This window comes from Bombyx mandarina, chromosome 11 (genome assembly GCF_030267445.1).
Source record: "Bombyx mandarina strain Sakado chromosome 11, ASM3026744v2".
Taxonomy (NCBI): domain Eukaryota; kingdom Metazoa; phylum Arthropoda; class Insecta; order Lepidoptera; family Bombycidae; genus Bombyx; species Bombyx mandarina.
The window spans coordinates 477853-504746 of record NC_143218.1 but is presented as its reverse complement, the minus strand read 5'-3'; the positions used below and the strand labels follow the sequence as shown (position 1 = coordinate 504746).

The following is a 26894-nucleotide window of genomic DNA, read 5'->3' as shown; positions in this document are numbered from 1 at the left end:
CTTAAAAAACACAAATAGCAAACCGAACTATTGACTGACTAATTGACTTCATATGTTTTTTTATTCATTTTGGTGATAATGCAAATTTTCGAATTAATCGGACTTCTTGAAGTCGGTGAAAATGACTTTCAATGATTTCGTTACATACATACAAACATACCAAGCTCCACCCTACTGAGTTTCTCGCCGAATCTTCTCAGTGGGTCGCAATTCCGATCCTATGGTAGGTTCTGCGAAGCAGTGCTCTTGCTAGGGCTGCTGTTAGCAAATCCTCTAAGGGTGAGCCTGTAGGCTCACCTACCTGTCAGGGCGTAGCTGAAATAGCCTCTTATGCTACCAGCGAATAAGTAGGGGGAAAAAAACGAAACTAATACAGGCGTGTTCAAAAGAATAATTAATAAATAAAGCTTACCGAATCGGTGACTTTGACGGAAGGCTTAATTAAGTAAGGTATGCCAGGAACAGGGCCGTAAATAGAAGGCATCATTGCTGGTGCGAATATCACTTTGACGGGCTGACTTTGACAGTCGCACTTCACTTTACTAGAGCACTTTGGTTGGTCACCGACACTTTCGCACGGGCACTTTGGTTTTTCAATTTTGCGTTCGGTCACGTTGTCGCGTACGCCGTTCTCGATAGATTTACTTTGACAAGCGCATTCTGGCACATCGCTTTGTTTGTTCGAACAATCACAGGATGGCATAGCGGTTTGACGTTTATTTACGACAATATCTGCTTTGGAACAGGTTTGCTGGGTAGTTTTACTGTGACAGGAGCTTTCTGCACGACAGCAGCAGTGGTGGCAATTCACAGTGCTTTTGCAGTCGTTGGACGCTACAAGTTTTACCATTTCACCGGCTTCTGGTATATTCGGATCATTTTCATCTCTGGAATTCTTTGGTTCGTACAGTTTAGGTTTCTTAGCGAAGTCTTTGGGTATTTCCAGAAGCGGCGCTTTCCTCTTTATAGTCGGAGTTTCCAAAAGATACTTGTTGTTTTTATCGTTTCTTTGACAAGTAAACGGATGGACTAATAAGGTTTTTGTTGACTTTTGAAGTAACCCTGAGGCCCCTAACAGGGGCCCGTTCGATTGATTGTTCGCAGCCAATTTGACAGTTTTTGTGTAAAATCCAAGCTAATGTCGCCAATTCATCAACTCTTAAAGTTTAACAAATAATTTAATTTTTAATGTCAGTAGGTTAATTGTTTATTGTCGCATTTTTAATTAAAACAAATGTCCCTCTTAACGTTTTTCACTTGATCACGAAATATATCGTTATTATACAAACGGTTTAAAATTTTCAATCTTCGATTTCAAGTTATAAACTCACTGATTTACGTTGCACACTGTAAATTAGTGAATCCATTATATCGTCACAATTATACTTCACCAAATAACATGGCTATTTCGTATCAAAAGTTTCTCCATCACAATGTTTACAAAAGGATTGAACTTATTTGACCTCGAATAGCGGTCATGTTTACAAACAAACAAAATTCACAAACAACATCAGTATTATTATAGAATATTCACAGTGAAACTTTGAGTGTCGTCAACAGATGAGGTCGTACGCATTTTTGAGTTAATTTCGCGTGAGCATTAAGTGATAAGTTATTAGTTTTGATTGAAAAATCTCCGGGAGCTTTTCGCGGGCGTGTGAGCGTCTCGACGTTCAGCTTTTCACTAAAGAAAATAGGAATAAGGGGAGTGGTCTTAAAGGAGGAGTTTCAGACCACGCCCAGCGTATTCATTTTCCTAATATATTTTAGTGTCTAGACTATAGAAAATGGCCGTTGAGACAGACAAAAGTATAAAACAAAAAAAAAGCAGACTTTAACATTTTTCGCTCGCCTGATGTTAAGTGGTTACCGAAGCTCCAAAGATGTGAGCGCAATTGTACAAATTAAGATGAGTTGAGAGTTCAATTGCATTAATGCAAACCTCGATTAATCTTTAAAATCGACACGCATAAGCGACACTACATTTGACTATTTATATATTAATACGTGAAGCGAAAATTTTGTATCCCTTTTTACGAAAATTGCGCGGACGGAGAAGTATGAAATAACCCACACTTATAGACAATATAGAGAAGGAGTGCAGAATACTAATATTTTTTTTTAAATTATGCATTTGTAATACATTAAATCAATAAACAAAACATTACACACACTACCATGTATTTGACACAGCCATACATACATACTCAGTCTGGCCATAAATACTGTTACAAAGGAAAACAAAAAAAAATGGCAATATACAATGGCAATATGGCAAATAACATTTATTACTTTTACAGTGTGTTAGTTTAATACATAAATATAAAACAATTTAAAGTATAAAAAGCTTATTCGAAGTGCTCTCCATTGGCTGCAATACATTCCTTTAAACGTTGAGGCCAGTTATCAATAGAAGCACGCACTCTTTCCATGGGAAAATTTTTCACTGCCAATCGTACGGATTGTTTTAGGGACTCCAAATTATCATGGCGTTTAGAGCAAACCGTACTCTCTAAAACTGACCATAAATCATAATCCAGCGGATTAAGATCGGGACTAGACGACGGCCAGTCTTCAGCTCTAATGAAGTCCGAAACGTTCGTTTCCAACCAAGACTGCGTAGACCGAGCTTTATGACCTGGCGCCGAGTCTTGCTAGAAGGACCATTCTTGATTATTGAACATGGTGTGGTTCACTACCTTCTCAAGAATGGTATCTTGATACACTTGTGCCGATGTTTTGATACCTTTTTCACAAAAGTATGGCCCAGTCACTCCTTCATAGCTAATACTATTTATTTATTTATTTTATTTATTGCTTAGATGGGTGGACGAGCTCACAGCCCAAATGGTGTTAAGTGGTTAATGAGCCCATAGACATCTACAACGTAAATGCGCCACCCACCTTGAGATATAAGTTCTAAGGTCTCAGTATAGTTACAACAGCTGCCCCACCCTTCAAGCCGAAACGCATTGCTGCTTCACGGCAGAAATAGGCGGGGTGGTGGTACCTACCCGTGCGGACTCATAAGAGGTCCTACCACCAGTTAAACCCCACCAAACCATCACTGAAGTCGGATAATGCCCACGTTACACTCTGTCGACTAATTGAGAAGCTTCCTTAGAGCTTTGAACATAAATACGGTCATTTTGTTTGTTAAAATGTTGCTCAATTGTAAAAATTTCTCATCCGTAAACAAAATATTTCTATGACCTCCCTTTGGGTACCACTTCAGTAGTTGTTTCGATTTGACCACCCTATTCTCTTTTAAATTATCAGTTAAGAAATGACCAATACGTCTCTTATAGGCTGCAAGTCCTAAGTCATCTTTTAAAATACGCGACATGGTTCTGGTGCTATCTTCATCTCCCGAGATAAAATGTTTTGCTTTCGGACAGGATTTCTTCGAATTCCTTCCCTTACTGCTTTGACCACCTTTTTCGTACGAACACTACTTAGACGGCCAGATCTTTTTCTGTCACAAGCAGAGGAGGTCTCATTGCACCTATTAATAGCCCGGTACACAAACATTTTACTAATACCAAGCGTATAGTTTTGAAAATTGCATTTGGCTCCATACCTACTTTGTGTAATGCAATTACAGCGATTCGGTTCTCTTTATCACCCCACTCCATTTTAATATCGCAAAATATTGTACAATGTATTGGCGCCAAAATGAGGAAACTCAATGAGCAATCATATAAAAATGACAGATTTCAAATTCAAATGTAATATTTTGTTTATTTTTAATTGTTACAGTATTTATGGCCACACTAAGTATATACTCTTTGTTTATTGTCAAACTTTTGTTATTGCTTGATTAAAGATGTCTGTGTTCAAAATAAGATTAAGTTAATATTGTTTATCTTTAATATTATTTGTCTACGGTGTGGTTTTGGTGTAATCTGTAACTAGAACCATAGTAATGTTCAAACTTATAATTTCAATAAATTATAGCCGAATTTCGACTACCCCGGGACCACATATGTATAATTAGTTCTATTTAATTACACTTTATGTTATTGTATACATTGGCGGGCTTAATGTCCCAGGCATGGTCAACCGAAGGTAAAAATATATTACATTAAATAAATATATAATAATATGACGGCGCCAGGAATGGTTGAGCGTCAGTTCCGTCATCATTCGTATTCGGCAGAACTCCGTTTATTGCAATAAAAGTCAATGAAACCTTTTGAATAATAATTATTGATTCTCTCAAAATATAGTTTTCACAACGACAGGGTAAGCCGACAGTTTCGTTCTGACTGACCCGGCTGGACCCGGGTTGTAAGACCTCTTGTGAGTCCGCACGGGTAGGCACCACCACCCTGCCTATTTCTGCCGTGAAGCAGTAATGCGGTTTTAATGGTAGGACAGCCGTTGTAACTATACTGAGTCCTTAGAACTCATATCTCAAGGTGGATGGCGGCATTTACGTTGCAGCTGTCTATGGGCTCCGGTAACCACTTAGCACCAGGTGGGCTGTGAGCCCGTCCACCTATTGATGCAATATAAAAAAATCTAAATTCACATTACACTAGCGCTATTTCGCTGAATCTTCCAACAATAACTTGCTGTTTACACGCTTTTTTTTTACAATAAAATAATTTTTTCTTACATTCTTTTTAATTCAAATCTATTAAAATTTATTTTCTATTTTTTAGTTGGATTTTCTATAAAAGCGTATTTTGTTAGTTTATTAAACTATTATTTATTTTATTTCAATTGAGTAGACAGCGAGGACTACGCCAAGATCAATTTTTTGTTGACTTTTTCTAAACAATACTGGGGCCATCCTCTTACACGCACGACACGTCCAACTTCGTCGCGTTTAAGCTGGCAATTGCTTCAGTAACTGAATTAAGAACAGTGTAATCAAAAGGTTCTAACTTATTTCTAAATTTGCTTCTGAATTCAGTCGACTAAATTTAGCCAAGTGTAATAAGCCTTTTACCTCTAATTTTTCAAATGACGCACACACCGCGATAACGCGTAGCGCTAGTATGGCGCTCAGTTGGTCGCGCGGTCACCGGACTGCTTGGCGAGAGATTACAAAATACAAACCACAGAATTGAAAATTCCACCCATCGAAATCCACCCGAATCTCCCGTTACGATACCAATAAAAATTAACGTGTTTTCGATACGGTTTTACAGAGGGCCGTATTTATATAGAAACTAGCTGACCCGGCAGACTTCGTAATGCCTCAATCGATAAACAAAAGACCTAAAGTTTTGTATAAAATAAATTTAAAACAAACAAAAGGAGTCCGTCCGACGGGGGACACATCAAAGGAAAACTGTTTGTTTTTATATAATTCTGAGCATTTTCATATTTATTCACCTTTTAAACCTTCTCTGGACTTCCACGAATAATTCAAGATCAAAATTAGCCAAATCGGTCCAGCCGCTTTAGAGTTTTAGCGAGACTAACGAACAGCAATTCATTTTTATATATATAGATAAAAGATGTCAACGTCCTCGTCGAAACCATCGCTTGCGACGAAGGGCCCGACGAGCGAATTAACCCATAGACACAGCCCACTGAGTTTCTCGCCGGATCTTCTCAGTGGGTCGCGTTTCCGATCCGGTGGTAGATTCTGCGAAGCACTGCTCTTGCTAGGATCAGTGTTAGCCAGTTTGAGCCCCGTGAGCTCACCTACACACGTTAGGGTGAAGCTAAAATAGCCTCTCAAGGCTATGAGCATAGGTAGGGAAAAAAAATCATTATTGTCTGCTAGCGACCTCTCGTTTCCAAACTTGTGTAACTAAACAAATAAACACGATAATTTAATTTGTTGCTGTTAGCGGCATTAATTTTGCGATGGTGAATGCGGGATAGCTCGCGGCCAAAAAAAACTTAACTTTTCCAATATAGACTACACCACTATTAGAATTTACTAATCTAATGAAAGTATCTCTAAATAAAAACTAATTTTCTAAATTAACGTGAAAAAAAGCTAATATTCGTAATCTAAGTTGGAGAAATCTAGTAAAAATACTAAGTAAAATTGTAGAACACAAAGCTATATTAATATTTTCTTTATTCAGAGGATAATAATAATACCGTTGATAAAATTGACAAAAGATGAAATCCTAACATTTAATTTAACTAGTAATAAGAATTATCAGTAACAAAGATATTAAGGTTATTTTTTGTTAATAGTTGAACTTAGAGTAATGGCGGTAATTAGGTAGACACGAAATTACGCTGTGTATATTTCCAACAAATTCGAAATTATTTTTAATATTGCAACGAAAAGATTACTAAATGCCTGAACGTACGTGTATATTATGAATTATTCTATGAAATCCTTTACTGTAAAACACAAAACTGTATTAATTCACAATTACGCGCGAAGCCGGTACGAATTTTTATTTTTTGTACGAACTGTTTTTATAATAATTTACGTTTTAAATTTACACTGAATCACTCATATTTGATTTCGTAACGGGTATAATCGGGCCGATTTGATCATAAATGTATTTTAGCTGTGTTTTATTGAATTTTAAAGTTTAAAAAAATGCCGCCTTGCCGCCAACTGCTAATGATTTCGTGACTCACTTTTTCGAATGTTGCACAAGCTGCGTCGATGCGTGGCGCTAGTGTTTTTATGGCCTGGTATGGAGTGAAATTAAATGAAGATGATTAATTTGAGACATTAATTAACTAGGATGAAATTAAATGAAATGAGATGAGATGAGATGATATGGGATGAAATATAATCTCAGTAAAATGGTACCTAGTAATTTACTGAGATTTTTTCAGTTGACTTTTTGGAGGATCCTGAGAACTTACATCCAGCGGCTTTGTTTCATTTTTCCATATTTGTGCACTTTCACAGATATTAAACAGTTAATAAACCGCCGTAATTACACATTTAAACCTGAAGAAACACTAAAAAGACAAAAAAAAGACAAAATAAAACAAATCACACAACTTCACTCCTCGCGTTCCCGCCAAAAAGTCCTAGTGTCGCCTTCAGTTGGTAGCGCCTAAAGATTAAACACGTAAGTCTCGCGCATAGATCGAGTCGCGCGGTTACCGGGCTAGTTATCGGGAGATATCGAAATTTATATCCCAAAATGAAACGGACACAATAAAAATGTAATTAAGGTAAAAACGAGTAAATAAGGATTACGAGTTATGTCGCGATTGCAATGTGAACAAAAGAACGCACGACTCATTGTTAACTTGAACGCTTCCGCTATGGAAATTTTGATCTAAAAAATTTACTCCGTTGTCGCCGTAAAATAAAAGTCAACAACGGCGAATTAAAGGTCGATAGTGGAGGCTGACGATAATCAATCTACCGCTGAAATAGCACCAACTGTCAACCTTGGCATCAAAACAATTTTGCTCCATTTACGTCAAATTGGGACGGTAAAAAGTATTGACGAATAATATTATAATTTTTTTTATTAGTTTCTCATAGCTGGACCAAATCTGCACACATAAACATTGAAATTATATAGAAAAAAGATGTGGTGTCGTGGGACACCAGGTAGGAACGAAGTTCCTTCGGCTAATGTAGAATCGACACAATTTGCAAAAAAAAAATCGTGCTCAATTTTATGTAGATTTTCTTGATTTTTCTCTTAAATTTTGCTGATTAGTTTTTATTTAAGTATAGGAAAGTATTTAGGAAATTCAGTATTTTAGGAAATAATAAATTACGTAAAATAGAAAGAGAATGGATGAGAGAACGAAAAGAAAGAGGGAGAAAGAGAAAGGTATTATACACTACTCGCTTGTGTATGCGACTGTCGCGCCTGCGCACGTCTCATTTAACGGTTTTATTCCACGCACTTTTTTCCACGGATTTTTTCACGGAGTTTTTCTTACGGATTTACTATCACATTTCTTTCAGTTCGGTCGCGCAGCAAAATCCCTATCCCCTCCAAGCCTGCCGTAAGGAACTTCGTTCCAAAAAAATTATTAATTATAGAATTCACTCTTCTGGGTGTGAAAACATCTTGCATAAGAGCGGCTGTGAATAAGATAAAAATATCGATAATAAGATAACATAAAACAAAAAAGAAACAAAAAAAAAACTACAGATAAAAACATACAAAAATATTTATCAAATTAAAAGACTAATGTGTTTATTTAAACTAAATCGTAAGTATCGTAATCAATCGTACATAAGTAAGACCTAACATGATAATAGACCACTGATGTGTGCAGCATCAATGCTTTCCCAAGTACTCAATCTAGATTGGACAACTTAAGAGTTTTATACGCCAACGTCTCAACTAAACAAAAATTTATTTAAATACAAAACATTCAAATCACGGCCGTTCCCGAAATGCACGAAATCTATATCTATACTTATCTATATATTAATACGTGAAGCAAAAACTTTGTATCCCTTTTTACGAAAATTGCGCGGACGGAGGAGTATGAAATTTTCCACACTTATAGAGAATATAGAGAAGAAGTGCACAATGCTAATATTTTTTTTATATAATGCATAAAAGATACAATAAATCAATAAAGAAAACATTACATACACTACATACCATGTATTTGACGCACACACGCAAGTATTCTATTTATTGTCAAACTTTTGTTCTTGACGTCTGTGGACAAAATTGAGAATAGATTAAATATTGTTTGTCTTTATTAATATTTTTTTATAGTGTAGCCTTGGCGAAATTTGTGATTATAGAAGTATAAATTACAATCATAACAGTGTACAAACTTACAATTCCAATTAATTATAGTCGAATTTCGACTACTGCGGGGCCTCTAGTATAAATAAATCTACAGTGGTTTTTACGGATGTTCCGTTATAACTACTGAACCATGCATCCGATTGATTTGAAACTTGGTATCCATGTAGAAAATACATGTACTTAATGGATAGGCTAATATGTATATGAGTGTTGGACTCCCTAATAATAATGACAATAAATAATAATGTTCATTTTAAATGCTCAGCGAAGCGGGCGAGTACGGCTAGTCTATTTATATATTTAGTTAAACAAGAATTGCTCGTTTAAAGACATCAATAACTCTTCGAAGGTCCTAAATGAAGCTACAATGAAGCAGGGTAGGGTAAATTGAACTCATTACACTGTCTGCTTCGCGGTCTGACTTGAATAAGGGTGCGTTCACGTTGCGGTCCCAATGGGATCCCATTAGTGATATATTTATTTTATTGCATAGATGGGTGGACGAGCTCACAGCCCACCTGGTGTTAAGTGGTTACCGGAGCCCACAGACATCTACAAAGTAAATGCCGCGATCCACCTTGAGATATGAGTTCTAAGGTCTCAGCATAGTCACAACGGCTGCCCCACCCTTCAAACCGAAACGCATTACTGCTTCACGACAGAAATCGGCAGGGCGGTGGTACCTACCCGTGCGGACTCACAAGAGATCCTTACACCAGTAAAAAAATTCTCTTATATTCATGGTTCGCTAATTTTGAGATAATTACTTAGACATGAAAAATAGATATATGCTGTCGCGGGCTTTTTTCTAGGACTACTTAAGAAAAACATTTCCTAAATACATTTTAAACTACACGTATCCAACGGTTATTGGGGCGCACACAAGATTCTCTCGCAGATGGCAGATTTTATGCCTACTTACTTGACATTTCTCGTTATATTTTGGCTAATTCACACTATATCTTTATAAATTATAGTCTATGTGATTTTTTGATATGTCGGCTATGCTAATGTAAAGCTTCATCAAAATCCATCCAGTAGTTTTTGCGTGAAATAGTAACAATACCATACATACACTCTTACAAACTTTCGGGTTTATAATATTAGTAGAATTAACCATTGTAATTGACCGTCTAGTGAAGGCTTATGTCATAGTACTAGCTGATAATCCGTGAATACTTAAAAAAACCTATGATTTTCGACACAATGAACCATCACTAAAGTATTTCTATACTCAGTATTTATAGCTATCTTTATATTAATACGTGAAGCAAAAACTTTGTATCCGTTTTTACGAAAATTGCGCGGACGGAGGAGTATGAGTTTTTCCACACTTATAGAGAATGTAGAGAAGAAATGCACAATCCTAATATTTTTTTTAAAATAATACATAATAAGATATATTAAAACAATAAAGAAAACATTACACACACTACATACCATGTATTTGACGCACACACGCATGCATACTATTTATTATCAAACTTTTGTTCTTGACGTCTGTTGTTAAATTAAGATTAAATATTGTTTGTCTTTGTTAATATTTTTTATAGTGTAGTCTTGGCGGAATTTGTGATTATAGAAGTATAAAATAAAATCATAATAGTGTACAAACTTACAATTCCAATTAATTATAGTCGAATTTCGACTACTGCGGGACCTCTAGTAAGATATAAATACCTATTAGCAAAAATATTGTTAACCTTTAAATCATGTACTATTTTACATTAATGTAACATTAAACTGGTCCTTAGGAAAGGGCGAGGGTTACCGTTCAAATTAACCGGCTATTACGTCACACGGGTCAGTTTTAACCAAAGTTAAATTGCTTTCCCGAAAACGACTTCTTTGGATTACAACAGTACCTGAGTATAAGGTCGAATTGATCTGAATCTCATATCAGAGATGCGACTTTGCCAAAACGCAAATCCTTAAATAATAGATTCATAACAGAATTAAATATGTATCCAACATTTACTACTTTAAATACTACTTAAAATAATATGGTTTTTTGGAACGAAGTTCCTTATGGGACGATGCGGAGGGGTACCCTAACCGGGAAAAAACGTCCGTAACGTAAGAGTTTTATTAGTAATGCACACAGTGTACGACTTAACTTTGTAATAACGTACAAAAAATAACATATTATATTTTTTATCATTCATTGACCACGATCTCAGAGCGTAAAGTCTATTTGCACAATACTGCCGTGTACCATACTCTTATGCAAACAAGCGTGAATGAAGTGTACCACAATAAGTTCGCACGTTACCGAATGACCGTGGGTTGTTGCGAAACTTCCAGTTTTATTTTCTTTATACCTCGAATAGAACTTAAAATTAATGTTTTTATAATAAGAAACTTCGTTTCTATCTGGTATCCCACGACACCACACATATTTTTTTCCAAATAGATAACTAGACACAGAGACGTGCGAACGAGCTCGCGGCACACCTGATGTTTATTAGTTACCGGAGCCGATAGACATCAACAGCATAAATACCGCCACCCATTTTGACACATGAGTTTCAGTTCTACAGGCAGATCTCCTACCCTCTAAGCTGCTTAGACACAACTGTCTCGCGAGAGATTTCTCTATTCTCTCTTCTCTCTATTCTCTGCCTACTTAGGCAGGGTGGTGGCACCTCTCCGTGCTGCCTCACAAGGTGCTCGACCAGTGATTGCGCAAATCATTCCGGTTCGGTTCCGAACACCTGCACTGTCGCATTGCTCGATACCAATGCGTCGGGCGCCTTATCCTTTAGGCCACAATGAAAAGTCTTTAGAGCAAGTACATCAATTCTCACGTTTTCTATTATCGTCCTTGTTTGCAGACAAGTTTACGACCCGCCTGATGGTGAGTAGTTACGGTTGCCCATAGACTTCAACAATGTCAAGGGCAGAGCCAGGCCGCTGCCTACCGCTTAACACACTCCACAAGCCTCATTTGAAAAAGGACATGTCATAGCGCTCGGGAAACCCCGTGGAGGGGAGCTCATTCCAAAGCCAGATGTTACGTGGCAAAAAAGATCTCTGGAAACGCACTGTAGGTGAACACAGTGGCTCCAGGTAGTACGGATGAACTCTACTCCGGTAGCAGACGATGCAATGGTAAAAACGAGATGATGGTATCATCTCAAGAAATTCCTCAGAGCTCTCCCCATGGAACATACAGTACAAAATGCAGAATGAACTGAAGTCCCTCCGCAGACCCAGAGATTCCAAACGAACCATGAGAATAGGATTATCGACTTGCCGTATGTCATACAAACTTTATACGAAGGCTTTATTTTCTGTAAACACACTGAGCATTATCTTTCGATTCTATAAATAAATGTGGCCTAAAGTGACATCATCTATTTCAGTGTTCTGGAGTCAGGAAGTCATTACATTATTGCCAACGTTACGAATAATTAACAATTGTCGTAGTAGCAGACGACAGCCCACAAGTTTATCCCCGGATCTTCTCGGTGGGTCGGGATTTTTATCCGGTAGTAGATTCTGCGAAGTACTGCTCTTGCTAGGGGCCAGTGTTAGCAAACTCTCTCAGGTTGATTCAGTGAGTTCACCTAACCGTCTGGACGTAGCTGGAATAGCCCCTTAGGCTACCAGCGAATGGGTAGAGAAAAAAACGTTAGGCGAGAAAAAAGGCGTTAGGTACCGTACGATTTCGAACCGCCATTCTAATATATTTGAGACTACGACCTCATGTCTCAAAGGACAGCGAACATTAACCATACGACGAACGCAATTCCCCCTTGACCTGTGTGCTTAGTGCGAGTTTTTTAACGTTCTCGATAGCGTAAAAGTTAACTCAAATTTGTATGGAGTTGGAACGTTTGCCTATGTTTGCCGCTAGGAACGCTGTTCCAACTGCACACAAATTTGAGTTAACTTTTACGCTATCGAGAACGTTAGAAAAACTCGCACTAAGCACACTGTTAGCCATAATGTAGCCATAAATTTCGTTCCGCAGCAAAAAATGTTTCGACGCAAAAACATCACCCCCAAAATGAAACTACAATTCCAAAATACATACATATGTTTTATTTGTTTACCTATATAAATAACATCTTAGAATAAAGACTAACAATATACGTGCGACTGTAAACAGTCAAACATAAGGTTTCAACTTCACAAGTGACCCTATCTAACGGGGAGGAGACTGAAGACCGGGCTCAGTGGTGTGGATTGGAAGAGGCTTGTTTCTACAGGACGACTGTGGGCTGATGATGATGATGAAACAACCCTCTTATATAGGGTGCTGCTTTTTTATTAAAAAAAACACGTGTGGCACTCGGGGACTGCCGCGGTAAAGCTATTGCATAATACTTTTTATCAGCTTATGCAATTATAATTAGACAATAATAATTTAATATTAAAACAATAATAAGATAAGACCACGCTATATTTATAAACATGAACAAAAGCAAGACATTAACTATCTTCTTCACTAATAAGCTAGACCGCGCGAGAGAGAGAGATGGATAGACTTTTCATGATGCGCATGCAGTGCGACGTCACACCGCACTCTTGTTTACAAACACTACACAAGCGCAACGTGTGTATGTGTTGAAACAGAGCTACATGGTAGGCGGAGTGTGGGATGCTAGGTTTTATTTTCGTTACGGAATTTCTTGATTCGGTCGTCGCGCTCAAAGCCCGCGATAAAAGCTATGCAATAGCTTAAAAATGTTTATAGCGACCCACAACGACTTTGTAAGTTTGTACCGCTAAATCAACAATATTGTGCTCAGAGTATATTAATTATTCATAATAGTGATGTATCAAATGAAATCTCAGTAATATTTATTTATTGCTTTATTCAATCTTGAATGAGGGCAGAGAACTTGTTCGCCATCACCGCCGTCTCAGCGCTGTCGTCGTCATCATCGTCGTCATCGTCATCATCGTTGTCATCTGTGTCGTCATGATCGCTGCCGGCGTCGCTGCTGACCACGGGCGACGACTCGCCAGCGTCCCCTTCGCTCAACGATTGGACCCACTTCACGTATTTTATCTCATCGCACTTCTCGAAATATTCTGTAAATGACGATCACAATCAGTATCAATCCACAATCCACCTATTGTACAAATCTATCTCCTTTTTTGAGTGTTTTTAAATGGTAAATGTTGTTTTGGTGTGCAATAAAGTGTACTCTCTCTCTCTCTCTCTTCGTCCCCACCCAGTTTCCCTGTCCCTGTCCCTGTCCCTTCCCCTTCCCCTTCCCCTTCCCCTTTCGACATTTTAAAAAACTTAGCACCCGTGGAGTACCGTGCTGGGGCTCAGGGATGTAGCCCCATTGGGGTCCAAGGGCGAGAGGTCTGACGGGCGTTTGGGGGGGCGGAACCCCCACTCATAAAAAAAACAATTTAACTGTTTTTTAATTTTTAAATAAATTACTTCTAATTGAATAAGAACTGTCTGATGAACACATCTTTGTTTAATACTTCACTATAAAATTGTATTGCCTTTTGTTTATTTCACTTTTACACTAAACACAATATTGCAAATTACCCGAGAACAACCATGGCGGAGAATTTTAGGTGCGTGAGAGCAGACGTAGACACTAACGCGCATGCGCACTTTTCAGTACCCAGGGACGAAAAGTTACACTTTCTTCCCTGTACAGCGGGACGAAAACCGAACTTTTGGCGTAGGTAGGAGAAAAATAAAATATCAGAAGTAAAACTATAAATGAGAAATTAACAAAAGAAAAGTTACCTTTTTTTTCAGTGTAGCCGGGAGGCCGCAGCCAAAGGCATATTCTACCGTCCAGCGCCATCCTGAGCAGGCTGTTCGCTGCTCTGTACGTGTCCAATCTGTAACAAGTGTTAATTATATTTCTTGATCACTAGTCGACAATATTCAAAGTTGAAGCGAGAAAGGCACAAATAAATAAATCAATTGATTGTAAAGTCGATCTACAGACGATAGTTTTATGTGATAACGTCAGTAGCAGAACTATTCGAACGTCGACCGCTAGATCTCTTGTTATTAGTTTCTCATTGCCCCTGTAAATGTCAGTAACACATTAAATATCTTATATTTTATTTTTTACTAGCGACCCGCCGCGAAACTGTAATTTATTATTGATTTCTCCACTACTTAATGGATGTTATTATACATACAAAACTTCCTCTTCAATCACTCTATCAATTAAAAAAAAACCGCATCAAAATCCGTTGGGTAGTTTTAAAGATTTAAGCATACATCGGGATATAGGGACAGAGAAAGCGACTTTGTTTTATACTATGTAGTGATGAAGGATTTCAAGCAATATATTATAAATGGTGAAGAGGTCGTTTCTCTTATACGCAGCATTCGCTGTTACAAGAGCAATTTCATTTAATGATAAAAATGAAGACAACCACAATACTGTAAAACACCGCAAAAGAAGTTTCACTTCTTTCACGTGTACCAAGTTTCACGTTATAATTTCTTTAATTAAAGTTAAATTACGCTACAATACTCTTTGCTTTACGAACACCCGAGTTCTCATTACCTGGCAGATTTCGCTGTCAGATAACTGCGTTTCTTCGCCCAGCCATCGCAGATGTCCCTGGGCGACCACGTGTCGTCGTTGTCCGGGTGCTCGATGCGCAACAGCTGCGGTAGATTTAGCCTCTCACCCAAGTACCTGCAAACAGGCCGGGCTAGTGTCAGTTATTCAGGAGACCAACTGTTGTTAAGTGGTTACTGGACCTTGAGATATAAGTTCAAAGGTCTCAGTATAGTTACATCAATATAGTTACAACGGCTGCCCAACCCTTCTATTCAAGGCGAAACGCATTACTGCTTCACGGCAGAAATAAGCAAGGCGGTGGTACCTACCCGCGCGCACTCACAAGAAGTCCTACCACCAGTAATTACGCAAATCATAATTTTGCGGCTTTGATTTTTATTACACGATGTTATTCCTTCGGCGTGGAAGTCAGTCGTGAACATTTGTAAGTACGTATTTCAATAGAAAAATTGGTACTTGCCAGCGGGGTTCGAACACCGGTGCATCGCTACACACGAGGCACCGGACGTCTTATCCTTTAGGCCACGACGACTTCAGCATCGAGCGGCTGGGGCTGGCTTACCTTATGGCGGTGTACGGCTCCCTGAGCTGGGCTATGGGATATGAACCCATCAGGATCTGTATGGGCCTAGGCACCTTCGACGGAAACACCAGCCCGGGACAGTCGCAGAGACGTACCTTCAACAAAATACATAAAGAGGGATGAAAGACTATTTGGGGTTAAGCGAACTTTTTGCAACTTTACAGGAGAGCCATTTAAAGTTTAAGCATTAGAAAAAATATCATAAATAAATAAAAAAGTTCAATTAAAAACACTGAATTGTTGATGCTTATCTATATAATATATTAATACGTGAAGCAAAACCTTTGTACCCATTTTTACGAAAATGGCGCGGACGGAGGAGTATGAAATCCCCCACACTTATAGAGAATATAGAGAAGGAGTGCAGAATGTTAATATTTTTTTTAAATTATGCATTAATAATACATTAAACAATAATAAAAACATTACACACACTACCACGTATTTGACACGCATGCATAGTATTTGTTTAATGTGAAACTTTTCTTATTGCTTATAATCTGTGATCAAATTGAGAATAGATTAATATTATTTGTCTAAAGTGTATGTAGTTGCAGTAGTTGGAAATCGTATTAGAAGTTTCACTTCGAAATATATACAATTTCCGAACAACAACATTCGGACTGTCGGTCTACCGAGCAATTAGCTTTCAAACAGCTCAGTGGAAGATTTTCCCTTTATCGTATACCTACACTGTCGTCGTGGCCTAACGGATAAAGACGTCCGGTGCATTCGTGTTGAAGCGATGCGCCGGTGTTCGAATCCCGCGGGCGGGTACCAATTTTTCTAATGAAATACGTACTCAACAAATGTTCACGATTGACTTCCACGGTGAAGGAATAACATCGTGTAATAAAAATGAAACCCGCAAAATTATAATTTGCGTAATTACTGGTGGTAGGACCTCTTGTGAGTCCGCACGGGTAGGTACCACCGCCCCGCCTATTTTCTGCCGTGAAGCAGTAATGCGTTTCGGTTTGAAGGGTGGGGCAGCCGTTGTGACTATACTGAGACCTTAGAACTATATCTCAAGGTGTGTGGCGCATTTACGTTGTAGATGTCTATGGGCTCTAGTAACCACTTAACATCAGGTGGGCTGTGAGCTCGTCCACACAGCTAAGCAATAAAAAAAAAAAAAAAAAAAAAAAACACTGGGCACGCACCTGCGGCGTCAGGTACACGGTCTGGAAGTGCTTGGTGTGGCCCGGGGTCCGCGACACGGAGACCACCTTGCGGCCCATCACGGAGTTCATGAGCGAGGACTTGCCGACGTTGGGCTGGCCCACGCAGCCGACGGTCAGCGTGCCGTTCCTGTACCGCTCGTGAGCAAAGTACGTGGTGTCGGCCTTCTGGATTATCGCTTCACCTTTATAATAACAATAATAATACTGCACGTATTGTGAGATTTCTCACTCTGGAGTCCTAACCACTGGTGGCTTGTGTCGTAGACACCACCATCAGCAGCAATCTATTTCTATACAGTGTTTTTAAAAAATTGTATTTTTAATATATTTTTAAAAAAATATTGTGTAATTAATAAGATTTTAAATAAATATAATAAAATGAAAAAATCGTATAGAGATCTTTGGTCGTCTTATAAAGGTCTTAAAAGCCATTTATCAGGCGGAAACAAGATCCGAGCGTTTAATGGTTGGGTCATGCATATTGTTACGCCGGTAAGAGTAACGCCATCTATCGCCGAATAGCCGAAACGGATATCAAAGGATCTAGTAACATCTAGAACGATCGATAAGTACAACGCCATCTATTGTCAGATAGCGGAAACACACATCGAAAATACTCGACTTGTGAGGAATGTTCTCGACAATTCTAGAGATGTATCGACTATAAAAGCGTTGCAGAGAGGGCACGCAGTCAGTCAGTAATCGGCTCTACTTGAATCGAAACAATGAACGGATCACCTGAAGCGAAGCGGAAGAAGTGAATTGAGAATCTTAAAGTGTTCGTTAGGTGTTTGTGAAGTGTTTTAAGCGTTAATAGTTTTAATTTACACTTCGGTAGAATTTATCCCGAAATCCAGCGCGTAACAATATGTTAACATATTCCTTTGGTATATTAAGGTGGACGCAATCAAGCCGGAATGTTGCTAGCACTGGCCCTAGCAAGAGCAGTGCTTGCCAGATCGGAAACGCGACCCACTGAGAAGATCCGGCGAGAAACTCAGGTCCAGAGACTGACATACATACTTATATACGTTTAAGCATATAAATATTATTATATAGATAATAAACACCCGGACAAAGAGCAAACAAATCTGTTCATCACACGAATGTTTGCCCAAGGTGAGTATCGAACCCACGACCCTCGGGACCACTGCCCCACTGCACCACCGAGTCAATCACACAAGGTAAGAAATTTCACTGCACACAATCCCGCTTATTACTATCGCGACGCTATCATATATTCTAGTTTAATAGGTGAGACACAGACCTCAATTGAGACTCATGACGGGTGGCGGCATTCACGATATGATATCTATCGGACTACTTAACATCAGATGGGCCGCGTGTACGTCCATCTTTAGCACCGTGAAAAGCTCACCAATCTCTTTTTCATCCTCGTCAAAGTCGATTTCCGTCTCGTCCCGTATCTTCTTCTCCCACGATGAAAGATCCACTTCTCCGTTGACTATGTCCTTGCATGCTTCTAGAATCTTCGTGGCCCCTTCCGAACACATTCTCTGTCTCCCTTTACGACGACGGACCTGTAGACCTGAATAAAATTAACATCTGATTAATAGATTATTTACATCCGTTTACTGGTAGTAGGACGTGTTATGAGTCCGCACGGGTAGGTACCACCACCCTGCCTATTTCTGCCGTGAAGCAGTAATGCGTTTCGGTTTGAAGGGCGGGGTATAGCCGTTGTACTGTAAAACTGAAACTTTCTAATTTCTAGCTAACTAATTTCTCAAGATGGATCCTTTCGGTGAACGCTTAACACCAGGTGGGCCCGTGAACTCGTCCACCAATATTAGCAATAAAAATAAATAAAAAGATAATTTGTGCCAAATACGGTATGTATGGTACACTTTATTAGATTTTACTAGACTTTATTAGATTTAGACTTAGAGATAATTCTTTACAGGCTCTTGTATAGGAAACAACAAAGAAACGTGTCAAGTTCAGATATAGTTCAGCAAGCTGTATGTATCTACACAGAGCCCTATGGCAATTGTAGATTTTAACGGAATAAAAAATAAAAAAATACATGTGTTCACCAATTCACACGTGGTAAAGTGAAACCTTCAAAAATTTAATTATCCTAAATGTCCTATCCTAAATATAAAATATGTAAAATTTTGTCATTAGTAAATAATTATTGTAAATCATCTTTTATAGTATGAGGTAGCGCCCTCTGTGAATTGATATTTTAACTTCATGTATAATCCTAAATTAAAATTCACTACAAGAGGTTTCATACACACTTTAGTATTAAAAAATCTCATAGATGGCGCTGTATTAAAAAAAAAAACACTACACTGAAAACATCTAATGTGTTCTATCTCATTCTCTCGCCGGCTGAATCCTATACATTCATGTGTTTGTGTCTCTATGGACTTATTTTTTCGTTTCATAGAGTTTGAAATCACAACGTTTCTAAAGAAGTTTCACTTCAAAAACAGTTAAATTGACAGAAAATACCTGCTTTATCGCTTGACGCTCCCCTCAGATTGTAACTGGGGCACGAAGTGAAGTAAACTACCCTCAATCCAGGATATTTCTCCACGAAATACTCCTTCCAGGCTGCGACCACGCCGGCCGGCACCAAGTCTATCTTATTCATTACGACTATCATATTCTTGTGTTGATCTTTCACTATGTATTCGTATAGAGACGGCGGGAACATCATGCCCTAAAACGATATTGAAAAAAAAAGACTTATTCAAAGGACAATGCCCAAAAGTGGGCCAACTTCATGACAAAACTATTTGTACTTGAAAAACTATGCCTTATTTTTTCATGTTGTTTAGTTTATGTATCAACATTTCTTTCACCCTGGCATTGTTTTACAAAAAAATAAATTACTTATTTGATAACATCCCAAAACTGAGTGCCATAGTTTTTAAATTCGCCAATAGACAAAGGGAAAATTAGCCCATACAGCCTTATAGTAAACTTATATGCTAACAAACGAAAGAGTTGTCTGTGACTTGAACAACAAATTAAAAAAATTGCTAATGGTTATATTTCACAGACTTTTTAGTTTATTGTTGTTCAATTCAATATTTATGTATTGTAATAATAATTATTACTTAAAACCATGAATTATTTAATATTTTTAGATATTAATGATTCCATTAGTAAAAATCTCAATGGCCTACCATTACTCTATTCTTATTATATATGATCAGAGAGTTTTGGCAGCAACCCGAGTGAAGCGTCACTTGAAGTTTTATTTTATGTTATTTTAATAGCTTATTGTGATGTATAATATACAAATTGGGTGTTGTTTTGTGTATTAAATGTCAATAATCGTTGTTCACGATTATTGAGGCATTAGAATAAAACTGTGGCTAACATAGCAGTAACTGTTTTGTTTTTTCAAGATAAAAGGTCTGCGGAAATTCACGCTCACTCAATGTGCTATTCATCAAGTTGACGTCAATACTCCCAAAAAGCAATAAAAAGAAATACACCGGATTTTTATTAACATAAAAAATATAACTATGACAGACTAGGCTGTATAGGCTACGCTCTTTGCCTGCTTGTTGGGGAATTTAAAAACAACAACAACAATATCGTTGCCGGCTTCCGGATTTCATTTTATTATTATTACTAGCGACCCGCCCCCGCTTCGCTTCGGAAACATTAAAGCACACATGAAAGCAAAAAAAAAAAAAAAAACAAAAAAAAAAAAAGTAGCCTATGTTCATCAGGGACAATGTCGGCTTCTAATGGAAAAAGAATTTTTCAAATCGGTCCAGTAGTTTTGGAGCCTATTCGAAACAAACAAACAAACAAATCTTTCCTCTTTATAATATTAGTATAGATGAGGATATAATAATAATAAAATGATATAATAATATAATAATTGATTTCGAAGAAAACAATTAACAACTTAATTTTAGCTGCAGAAAAAAACAGATTTCTCTTAAACCTGGGTGAGAATATAAAAATCGTTTTCTGAATATGAAACGATATTTCTTTGTCTATCAAATTAAGTTAAAATCATCATCACCCGACAACTTTTTTTAGGGGCCCAAACGCCCATAGAAAATGGGCATTGTCCTTTAATTTCATTGTGAGCGAAGCTTAAAATCCAGATAATCTATATATTATTACGTGAAGCAAAAACTTTGTATCCCTTTTTACGAAAATTGCGCGGACGGAGGAGTATGAGGTTTTCCACACTTATAGAGAATATAGATAAGAAGCGCACAATGCTAATATGTTTTTTAAATAATGCATAAAAGATACATTAAATCAATAAAGAAAACATTACACAAACTACATACCATGTATTTGATGCACACACGCATGCATACTATTTATTGTCAAACTTTTGTTCTTGATAGAAGTATAAAATACAATCATAACAGAGTACAAACTTACAATTCCAATTAGTTATAGTCGAATTTCGACTACTGCGGGACCTCTAGTATGTCTTTATAGGCCACCAGTCACCTCATAAATTTCACAATGTTAATACCTTGATACATACAAGCTTGTGCTTTTAATTGTATTGTAAGGTGGAAGTCCTAATACTAGGCCAGCGGTTCTCAACCATTTTTTACTCAGTGACGCGACTAACATACTCTACAAATTCACGACAACCTTATATATATATACATATACTATCTTATATTATACTCACATGCAAATTTTTTATAGCTGAAGTGAATATAGTTATAGAGTTACATTTATTATACTATCCACCATTAAAAATTGTTATACAACTCATACCTAGCAAACAGTTATATATTTATCGCATATGGACCCTAAAGAAGCTATTACCGCATGTCAGCTTAATTAAAAATATGCTGTTTTTTAATCCTGTGACACATGATACTTGACTTACAACATTGTGGTTGAGAGCCACTGGAAGTGAACCATTAAATAAGCAGTGCTTTACTTCCAACATACCATTAGCTAACAATGATCTTTAGTGAGGGTATCTATTCTCCTTACAGTTAAGTAAATAATAAAACACAATATAATAAAAATATTCTTACAGCATATCTAACATCGACGATCAAAAGGAGAATGTCACACATTTCTAGAACCCTCCACAATTGACGCCATGTCTCCAGATTCATTTCAAAATAGGAAATGTCCTTCCAATGTTCCGAGGCTTGCAGTTTATCTATGTAGTTCTGTAAGAAAAAGTTAGAGTTCCACAAAATTTTTGAAGTTAAACTTCTTTAGGCGCGTTATGAAAAATTGATGAGAGTGAAATTTTACGATGCGCGCGCATCGTGACACAAAAATAACAGAATGAAGATGCCCACTAAATCGCTCATAACAATACGACCGACGTAACTTGGCGAGTCTGGCCTCAGGTGAACTTTCGCACATGTACACTCGTATAAAAAAGTGTTATTAGCATTCATTTTTTAGTAATATAAATGACAAAATTATTATTTAATATAATTCATACTAAATATTATTAAATTATTAACGTTAAATATTTATTATTAATTATTTAATATTTAAAAAAAAAAGAATTAAATTTAATAAAAATAAAGTATAACTTCTTACGTGCGTACATAAGTACACGCACCCTTTTTTTTTACAAGTAATACCATAAACAACTGTGTTATAGAGATTTTAATGAATAAATGTTCATTATTAGTGTCAATTTACTTATTAATAAAGAATAAGTCACCTTGAAATATCTATGCTCTTGTGCATCTAATTGTGCCGCTGTCATATTGAAGTCCCACGGTGGTCTTCTAGGGAAGGACAAGTCGACAGGAAAATAATCTAAGGAGTTAATCTCCGTTTCTTTCTCTGGAACAGGACTCAGAGCTCTCCTGAAATAATTAGCCAGCCTTCAAACCAGAATTCATGACAGCGTCGTGGCAGAAATAAGCAGGATGATTGTACCTATCCGTGGAGTCTTAAAATACTACCTAACAAAAGAAATTAGGCATATTATATTCTACCTTATCGATGGTATTGTAACAGTTAACCTATGTAGATTAGCTGTCTACAATACTTAATACGTTTTTAGTAGAGGTAGTTACAGACGCGGTAATACAAAGATATTTGACAATTGCCTGAATCGCACTAATGACCTTTACATACAAATTCTGAACAATAACATTCGAACCATTGGTCTACCGACAAATCTAGCCTGCTTGGTAGAAGATTATCGTTACACCCAAATTGGTGTCCCAACACTTACATGTAAATTTTAAAGTACAAACAATTTGAATTTAACAGAAATAGCCTCAATTGTTATACAAAAACTGAAAAAATTCTCTATTTTATTCATTTTCACTGAACTCACAGAGCATCTTCCTTTTTAATTTTAAGCTCATCTTCAGTTTCACGGTAGAACTTTAGTGCATATCTGTTTGTGTCCCGTCCTCCGCGTCCACGACTTGGCTGGTAGTTGACGGAGACCACATCGTATGCATTTGTTCCTGTCGATGCTGAAATAAAGGGGAAACAATTGCTGAACGCTATATGATGTGGCATCTGGTGTTAAATTGTTTTTTTTTGCTTAGCTGGGTGGACGAGCTCACCGCCTACCTGGTGTTAAGTGGTTACTGGAGCCCATAGACATCTACAACGTAAATACCATTCTCAGAGCTATCCTAATTCACAATTGCTGAAACTCATCTTGAGAATCAGCCTTGAAAGTATATACTTAATCTTATTTTCCTAGTTGTGTAAATCTAAGCAAACATCATAATGGCTTTGGAGCAATAGATAGGGATCACTGTGCACCATTAAGATCTCTCATAATATGCCACAACAGGGTAATTACACTAATAATAAGACATGGCAGAAACCCTCCACTTTTCTGTTTAACCTAAAATCACTATTCATCATTTGTCAAACAAAATAAAATCGTTTTTTCTGTATTAATAATGATATAAAATTAATTTATAAGCAACTATTTAGCAGTTCATTAAACAATAGCCTATAAATCAGCTTGACTCTTAGCATTAGCTTTGCGTTTTCGCACATCATCATTATCTTTAAAACTAACCTCTCCATTTCTTTATAAGTTACAACAAAATGCTCAAGTGACTAAATCAGTCCTTACTGAATGACGTTCTCAGCAATGACCCATCAATAAAGTGCTAAGACAAAATCTTGAATCCAGCTAACCTAGAGTAAAATTGGAATGTCATTTAGAATGTTTTAAAGTTTAATGTCGGCCTCCTGATCTAAAACTATCTCTTTAAAAAAATATCCCAATCTGTTGCTTTGCTTCAAAGTTTTAAGTTAAACAAACACACTTTCACTTTTTTAAGATATATGGACTTGGAACCCCCAAAAAGGCCAGTTACTTCTGTGGTAGTAGCTAATTCAATTTTGTATAAATTCAGGACGAATATGTGATAATACGTACTAGGCATAAGTAAAACCTTGTTCTGCTTCTTAGACTGCAGTTGTTGTTTTTTGGCCTTCCCGCTGAACGGGGTCTTCCGACGTGCTTGGGGCATGACGAGTAACTCTGTTAATTGTGGACAATGTTAATAAGAAGTAATCATCTTTACAACTGTTTTAATATTTTTCTAGGTATTTTAATTCTTTTATTGAATAATATAACGTCATAGTATTTTATCATTATACTTTTTCTCGCTCTGATGACCAGATTTGAAGATACAAAAGTAACGCTTACATGTGAAAGTTTAAAAAAAAAAATTGGTACTGGGTAATGTATTATTGATCGTATTAAACGATTAAGAATCTGATTTTCAAAAACCGTAACCGATTTTTAGCCGTAATTAAATCAAGAATTAATAAACTTAACTAATTAATAAAGAGAAAAACTAAAATTTGGAACACGAGGTCTCCTTGGAATATTATGATTGTACAGAAAGTTTCAAACTTACGTTAGACTCAAAACAAGCAATCTATTCCTAATTTCTCACTGAAGGGCGTGAGCTTATTATCTTCGTACCTATTTAATTGATTTTCGTGTGAATATGAAAATTATTCTACCGACCGGCTAATAATCATAAACATTTTTTTCACAGGATTGTCAATTGACAGCTGACCGACAAAATAAAGCAATAAAGGCATTGAACTTTGTTTTTTTTTCAAATTTAGGATAGTTTTTAAGGGATTTTATGACCTAGTAACTAAAACCTTTAGGTCAAGTCTTATTTTAATTTATTTAATTCTTATTTTTACGAAAAATGATAATATAGAGTGAAATGAAATGAAGATGAAATGAAGTGAGATGAAATTAAATGAAATGAGATGAGATGATATAGGATGAAATATAATCTCAGTAAAATGGTGGTCATTTACTGAGACTTTTCAATGGGCTCTTTGGACGATCCCAACAAGCTACGTCTAGCGGATTTCTTTTAATTTCCCACATTTGTGCACTTTCACAGATATTATACAGTTAATAAGCTACCGTTATTACACATTTAAACCTGAAGAAACACTAAATAGACAAAATAAAACAAATCACACAACTTCACTCCTCGCGTTCCCGCCAAAAAGTAAATGATAATTTTGACAGCTCACAGTTAGGATGCTAAAATCATTGACTTTGGATTATCGAACATAGATTTATTCTCATGGAACTAGAAATTGATAGTTGCATGGACAGTAAGCTATATGGTCAAATTAAAACAAAAAAGTTACATTACATTTAACTATTATGTTCAGCAACAAAACCCTTCAACACCAGTTTCGATACGTTCTTTTTTTTTCATCATTTATCCTATTCAATGCAATTTTTGTAGACGGGTTCACCTTTAGAATGAATTGAAACAAGGAATGAGATTTCTAATTATTTATTACTAATACAATGGTGTGCAACGTAAATTGTTTTATTATTATTCGTCATCATCACAAGATTCACTACTACTAGAACTGTCCCTTAACTCTCGAGTTAGACTCGTCTACTTGTAAATTCTTGTTCACAAACTTCATTACATTACCATTGAAGCAATTTTCACTTCTTCTCAAATATTAAGTGTATTATCTGTGCGTCTTCTGAGAACTGAGCACTGTCAGTGTCAACCTAAAGTAACCTAAAAAAACAAGAAGTTGACAATACACCAAACAACGCGAAAGTAGGAAAATAAACTTCTAATACAAATAAATAATAAACTTCGAAACGAAGTTGATCATTACATCAAAATGTTGCCGCTGTCTTTGTTACGGACAGCGCAGAACCACCCAATGCTTGTCGAATTGAAAAATGGCGAAACTTACAATGGTCATCTCGTAAGCTGCGATAATTGGATGAACATTAATTTACGTGAAGTTATTTGCACGTCGAGAGACGGCGACAAGTTCTGGAGGATGCCGGAATGTTATATACGTGGTAGTACGATCAAATACTTGAGAATACCGGACGAGGTCATCGACATGGTGAAGGAGGAGACACAGGTGAAAGCGCGCGGTCGTAACGAGGTTTCCAAGGGACGCGGGCAAAACATGAGGACTGGTGGCCGTGGTGGTAGCCGAGGCGCATTCGGTAACCGTGGCAGAGCACCTCCACTAGCGCGTGGCGGCGGGAACCCGCGACCACAGAACAAAAATAAAAATAAAATGTAAGATAAGTTTTTTAATAAATTAAGTTATTTGGCTAAGGAATAGTTTTGTTTCATTTAAGGTTCAATATTCCTCCGTACATACTGGTACAAAGTAGCCATATATTTGACCAAATCCAAGATTAGTTATTAGCCATAATTCTGATGCAGAATTAATTGAAAGTCAATAATATCCAAGTAATTTGGAAACTGCAGATGCACAGGTAGTTATAAATTCATCAATCCATTAATATAAAATATTTGAGCTACCCATATCTCTGTAAAATCTAAAATGGGATACAACTTTATAATTTCTTGATATTTTAAGAAAATACTTTTTTTTTATATCTTTAATTGGTTTTCACACTATTCAATTCGTGTCAATATATATAAAAAATCAAAGT

The 26894-nt window shown here is 36.9% G+C and overlaps 2 protein-coding genes across 3 annotated transcripts; one reads left to right on the top strand and one right to left on the bottom strand.

Moving 5' to 3' along the window:
• Positions 1–13489: 13489 nt before the first annotated feature.
• On the bottom strand, positions 13490–25451 carry Ns4 (Nucleostemin 4). 2 transcript variants are annotated; one of them, XM_028184371.2, is made up of 12 exons: positions 24829–25451; positions 24342–24446; positions 23268–23412; positions 22641–22788; positions 21988–22128; positions 19457–19667; positions 18354–18524; positions 16955–17157; positions 15771–15886; positions 15188–15322; positions 14407–14504; positions 13490–13724 (listed from the first exon to the last, which is right to left on the bottom strand). In XM_028184371.2, exons 2-12 carry the CDS (start codon positions 24433–24435, stop codon positions 13507–13509), a joined length of 1680 nt encoding a protein of 559 aa, XP_028040172.2. In that variant the 5' UTR covers positions 24436–24446; positions 24829–25451; the 3' UTR covers positions 13490–13506. The 2 variants fall into 2 exon arrangements, with proteins under 2 accessions (XP_028040172.2, XP_089587689.1); XM_089731563.1 differs by having other exon boundaries at positions 24897–25007.
• A 515-nt stretch (positions 25452–25966) lies between these two features.
• Positions 25967–26554, top strand: LOC114250472 (U6 snRNA-associated Sm-like protein LSm4). The gene has a single exon (XM_028184355.2). It carries the CDS (start codon positions 26096–26098, stop codon positions 26513–26515), a length of 420 nt encoding a protein of 139 aa, XP_028040156.1. The 5' UTR covers positions 25967–26095; the 3' UTR covers positions 26516–26554.
• The last annotated feature ends 340 nt before the right edge of the window (positions 26555–26894 follow it).